General features: G+C 53.6%; 1 protein-coding gene across 3 annotated transcripts in view; it reads right to left on the bottom strand.

The window, feature by feature from the left end:
* The window catches only part of LOC121274594 (nuclear RNA export factor 1-like), a 74,593-nt gene extending 69,811 nt beyond the window's left edge, over window positions 1-4,782 (bottom strand). For all 3 annotated transcript variants that reach the window (XM_041181925.1, XM_041181923.1, XM_041181924.1), the window contains exon 1: window positions 4,543-4,782. In XM_041181925.1, the coding sequence (XP_041037859.1) occupies window positions 4,543-4,570 (28 nt within the window). In that variant the 5' untranslated portion in view covers window positions 4,571-4,782. The remainder of the gene's footprint in view (window positions 1-4,542) is intronic.
* Window positions 4,783-6,000: the final 1,218 nt, after the last annotated feature.

Here is a 6,000-nt window from a genome sequence, read left to right on the forward strand (position 1 = left end):
TGTCCATGTCGGCCATCAAGCACCTATCTGTTCTAATCGCATATTCCAGCACTTGGCCTGTAGCCCTGTATGCTATGACATTTCAAGTGCTCATCTAAATATTTCTAAATGTTGTGAGGGTTCCTGCCTTTACCACCCTCTCAAGCAGTGTTCCAGATTCCAAACACCCTCTGGGTGAAAAAACATTCCGCAAATCCTCTTTAAACCTCCTGTCCCTTACCTTAAATCTATGCCCCCGGTTATTAACACCTCCGCTAAGGGGAAAAGTTTCTTCCTATCTACCCCATCTATGCCTCTCAATGTTATATACATCTATAAGGTCCCCCTTCAGCCTTCTGCACTCTAAGGAAAACAACTCTAGCCTATTTTAGAGGGGTGCAGGAACAGAGAGAGCAGAATGTATGCACAGAAATCTTTGAAAGGTAACAGGATACTTTTTGAGAAGGCTGTCACAAAAGCACATGGGATCTTCTGCTTCACTAGTTGAGACAGAGAACAAAAACAAGGAAGTTATGCTAAATCTTTATAAAACATTGGTTGACACCAGTTGCAGTACTGTGTTCAATTCTGAGCACCACACGTTAGGGAGGATGTGAGGGTTTTGGGGAGGGTGCAGAGGAGATTTATTAGAATGATACCAAGGTAGAGAAACTTGAGTGCTGTGGAGACACTGAAAAAGCTAGAATTATTCTGCTTCGGAGGTTAAGAGGTTTGATAGTATTGATAGTATTTCCAGAGGTCCCCAGCATCACAGACGCCAGTCTTCAGCCAATTCAATTCACTCCACGTGATATCAAGAAACGGCTGAAGGCACTTGATACAGCAAAAGCTATGGGCCCTGACAACATTCCGGCAATAGTACTGAAAACTTGTGCTCCAGAGCTTGGCGTGCCCCTAGCCAAGCTGTTCCAGTACAGCTACAACACTGGCATCTACCCGGCTATGTGGAAAATTGCCCAGGTATGTCCTGTGCACAAAAAGCAGGACAAATCCAAACCGTCATTTAACCCTTGGAGTCCAGATATCATTCTGGTAAATCTACACTGCGCTCCCTCCAAGGCCGATATATTCTTCCTATGGTGCAGTGCCCAGAGCTAATTCCAGTAACTCCAGGTGTGGCCTAACCAGGGCTTTGTACAGCTGAAGCCTGACTTCTACCCCCTTGTGCTCCAGTCCTCCAGATATAAAGATCAGCATTCCATGAGCCTTTTTGATTATTTTGTGTACATGTTCGTGACATTTTAATCACCTGTGTACCTGACATTGAAGTGGGGATGTTCGCTGATGATTGCACATATTCAGCACCATTCGCAACTCCTCAGATACTGAAGCAGCCCATGTCCAAATGCAGCAAGACCTGGACAATATCCAGGCTTGAGCTGACAAGTGACAAGTGACAAGTAACATTTACGTCACACAAGCGTCAGGTAATGACCATCTCCAACAAGAGAGAATCTAGCCATAGCCCCTTGACATTCAATGGCCATCAATGAACCCCCACTATCAATATCCTCGGGGTTACCATTGACCAGAAATTGAACTGGACTAGCCATATAAATACTGTGGCTACAACAGCAGGTCAGAGGCTAGGGACTGTGCAACAAGTAACTCACCTCCTGACTCCCTAGAGCCTGTCCACCACCTACATGGCACAAGCTGCTTGATTGGCACCACAAACATTTAGTCCCTCCACCACCGATGCACAGTAGCAGCAGCGTGTTACATTTACAAGATGCACTGCAGGGCACGCTGTAACTTGTGGAGTGCTGCAAGGATCAGGGCTGGGGCCTCAGCTAGTTCCAGTCTATATGAATGACTCAAATGAAAACACAGAACATAATGAATCTAAATTTACTGACGATCCAAAGTGGGAATGCAAGCTGTAAGGAGGACACAGAGACTGCAAAGAGGTGTAGGCAGGTTAAGTGAGTGGGCTCAACGTGGCCGATGGGGTATAATTTGGGGAAGTGTGAGGGGGGGATCGTTCACTTTGATCGTAAGAATAGAAAAGCAGATTTTCTTTTATTTAAAAAAGGTTTGAAACTTGTAGATGTTGATGTTCAGAGGGACCTGGGTGTACTCAGGGAACACACAAAGTTAACATACAGACAGAGCAAGCATGCGAACACGGAACAGAAGTAGGCTACTCGGTCCCTCGAGCCTGCTCCACTATTCAATAGGATCATGGCTGATCGAATTGTAACCCCAACTCCACATTCTCACCTACCCTTGGTAACCTTTCATCCCTTTGCTTATCAACAATCTACCTCTGCCTTAAAAATATTCAAAGGCTCTGTTTCCAATGCCTTTTGAGGAAGAAAGTTGCTAAGACTAACAACCCTCAGACAAAACAAACAAAATGTTGGCCTTTATTGGAAGGGGATTGGAGCAAGTGTTGCTATAATTATACAAATCTCTGGTGGAATACTGTGTGCAGTTTTGGTCTCCCTGTTTACTGAAGGGTATAATTGCACTGGAGGTGGTACAGCAAAGGTTCACTAGATTGGTCGCTGGGATGAGAAAGGTGTCCTACAATGGAGGTTGACGAAATTGGGCCTATTCCCTCCGGAGGTTAGGAAAATGAGAAGTGATGAAACATACAAGATCGTGAAGGGGGCTCGTCCAGGATATAAAGAAAGAGAGGTTGTTTCCCTGGTTTGGGGAATCTGGAACATGGGGTCACAAAGTCAGGACAAGAGGTCGATCATTTAGGGCTGAGGTGAGGAGAACTTTCTTCACTCAACTGGTTGTGAATCTTTGGAATTCCCTACCCCAGAGGATGTGCATGTCCCATCGGTGAATACATTTCATTTTGAACACCTTTGCTGATGGCTGTGAAGGTCAACCCTTCACAGGCAGGTTCTGCCATGAGCGTCACAAATGAAGCTGCCAAGGTCACTGTGGACTGTTTTTGGAGTTGGTGTCTGCTGCCAAGGTGCTGTACCAACAAGTCTTTGTAAAAATGTATGCCTGCCCAAAGGAGGTGTTTTCCATCTTTTGTAGCGCTCACTCGACATGGCAGATAGGCCTCAAGTTGATTTGGACCCTAGCTATCGCCAGGGCAACCATTAACCAGTTAGCACATGAGATACAGCGCACCTGATTTTCAAAGGATTTCAACATATTAAATTGTGCAACTACATGATCAATGAGAGTGTGCGGAGTGGGGGGGGGGCAGTGTGGTGCGGAGGGGGGCAGTGTGCGGAGGTGGGGGGGGCAGTGTGCGGATTTGGGGGGGCAGTGTGCGGAGGTGGGGGGGGCAGTGTGCGGAGGTGGGGGGGGCAGTGTGCGGAGGTGGGGGAGGCAGTGTGCGGAGGTGGGGGAGGCAGTGTGCGGAGGTGGGGGAGGCAGTGTGCGGGGGGGGGCGTAGCGGGCAGAGGTGGGGGGGCGGAACGTGCGGAGGTGGGGGGGGTGCAGCGTGCGGAGGTGGGGGGGGCAGCGTGCGGAGGTCCGGGGGATGCGGAGGTTGGGGGTGTGGGTGTGGGGGTGGGGGGAGATTGGGGAAGGGCGAGATGGGGAGGGGGGAGATGGGGTGGGGGGAGATGGGGAGGGGGGAGATGGGGAGGGGGGAGATGGGGAGGGGGGAGATGGGGAGGGGGAGATGGGGAGGGGGGAGATGGGGTGGGGGGAGATTAGAGAGCTGGGGGGACCGTTTGGGGGTGGCGGGGGTGGGGAGATTAGGGAGGGAGGGGTGTGGGGAGGGTGCGAGATCAGAGAGGTTGGGGGGTTGTGTGGGGGTGGGGATGGGGGTTGTGTGGGGGTGGGGGTTGTGGGGAGGGTGCGAGATCAGAGGTGGGGGGGTTGTGTGGGGTGGAGATGGGGGTTGTGTGGGGGTGGGGATGGGGGTTGTGTGGGGGTGGGGATGGGGGTTGTGTGGGGGTGGGGGTTGTGGGGAGGGTGCGAGATCAGAGAGGTGGGGGGATTGTGTGGGGGTGGGGATGGGGGTTGTGTGGGGGTGGGGGGTGTGGGGAGGGTGCGAGATCAGAGAGGTGGGGGGGTTGTGTGGGGGTGGGGATGGGGGTTGTGTGGGGGTGGGGATGGGGGTTGTGTGGGGGTGGGGATGGGGGTTGTGTGGGGGTGGGGATGGGGGTTGTGTGGGGGTGGGGATGGGGGTTGTGTGGGGGTGGGGGTTGTGGGGAGGGTGCGAGATCAGAGAGGTGGGGGGATTGTGTGGGGGTGGGGATGGGGGTTGTGTGGGGGTGGGGGGTGTGGGGAGGGTGCGAGATCAGAGTGGTGGGGGGGTTGTGTGGGGGTGGGGATGGGGGTTGTGTGGGGGTGGGGATGGGGGTTGTGTGGGGGTGGGGATGGGGGTTGTGTGGGGGTGGGGGGTTGGGGAGGGTGTGAGATTAGAGAGGTGGGGGGGGTGGGGGTGAGTGTGGTCCGGGCCTAGGCCTCTCTCTCTCTCTCTCGGAGACTCCCCCGATCCTCGAGCCGCTTCAATCCCTCCCTCCCTTTAAACAATCAAACTCCTTCCCTTGGCGGCCGTCTAACCGCCTCGCGGCCCCTCACTATCTCCGCCCCTCCCTCTCCCTCCCTCCTTACCGCTGTAATGCCGCCCGTCCTCCGACATTACTCCACAATGATTGTGTCGGGAGCGCGATCGGCCCAGGCGGATGGTGATATGTCCCCGCGATGAGTTAATTCCGAAGCGGATGGAAATCCTGCCCGGGGTTATTGTTATCGGGGTTTTATTTTATATTTCCGATCACGGTGAGGTAAATTCCGCTGGCGCCTCCTCCCTCGCTCTGTCTCTCTCACTCACTGACGGACAATCGGCCTCGGACGCCCGTCCTCCCGCTAGACGTAACGACGCCGCGTGCGCGAGCAGCCCCGACGTCAACGGTCACGCTCCCCGCGGCCGTGCGACCTGGACAGCAATGCGCGTGCGCGCCCCCTTGCCAACGGCCACAACGGGGATTAGGGGGCGGGGTCACGCTGTATAAAGGGGGCGGGGTCATGCGCTTTAAAAGGGGAGGGTCGCCCGCTGCATGAGAAGGGGGCGGAGTCACTCTGTATAAAAGGGGGCGGGGTCACTCTATTAAAGGGGGGGTCACTCTCTTTACTAAAGGGGGGGCGGGTCACTCTCTGTATTAAAGGGGGGGTCACTCTCTGTATTAAGGGGGGGTCACTCTCTATATTAAAGGGGGCCGGGTCACTCTCTGTGAGAAAGGTTGGGGTTGTCACTCTCTGTATTAAAGGGGGGGGGGGGTGCGGGTCACTCTCTGTATTAAAGGCGGGGCGGGTCACTTTCTGTATTAAAGGGGGCTGGGTCACTCTCTGTATTAAAGGGGGGGTCACTCTCTGTATTAAAGGCAGGGCGGGTCACTCTCTGTATTAAAGGGGAGGGGCGGGACAATCTCTGTATTAAAGGGGGGGGGCAGGTCACTCTCTGTATTAAAGGGGGCCGGGTCACCCTCTGTATGAAAGGGGAGGGGCGGGACAATCTCTGTATTAAAGGGGGGGTGGGTCACTCTCTGTATTAAACGGGGGCGGGTCACTGTATTAAAGGGGGGGTGGGTCACTCTCTGTATTAAACGGGGGCGGGTCACTGTATTAAAGGGGGGGTGGGTCACTCTCTGTATTAAAGAGGCCGGGTCACTCTCTGTATTAAATGGGGGGGTCCGCGTCACTCTCTGTATTAAAGGGGCTGGGTCACTCTCTGTATTAAATGGGGGGGGGCCGCGTCACTCTCTGTATTAAAGGGGCTGGGTCACTCTCTGTATTAAATGGGGGGTGGGTCACTCTCTGTATTAAAGGGGGTGGGTCACTCTCTGTATTAAATGGGGGGTGGGTCACTCTCTGTATTAAATGGGGGGTGGGTCACTCTCTGTATTAAAGGGGGGTGGGTCACTCTCTGTATTAAAGGGGGTGGGTCACTCTCTGTATTAAATGGGGGGGGGCCGCGTCACTCTCTGTATTAAAGGGGCTGGGTCACTCTCTGTATTAAATGGGGGGTGGGTCACTCTCTGTATTAAAGGGGGTGGGTCACTCTCTGTATTA

The sequence above is a fragment of the Carcharodon carcharias genome (assembly GCF_017639515.1).
Source record: "Carcharodon carcharias isolate sCarCar2 chromosome 37 unlocalized genomic scaffold, sCarCar2.pri SUPER_37_unloc_1, whole genome shotgun sequence".
In the NCBI taxonomy this organism is placed as follows: Eukaryota; Metazoa; Chordata; class Chondrichthyes; order Lamniformes; family Lamnidae; genus Carcharodon; species Carcharodon carcharias.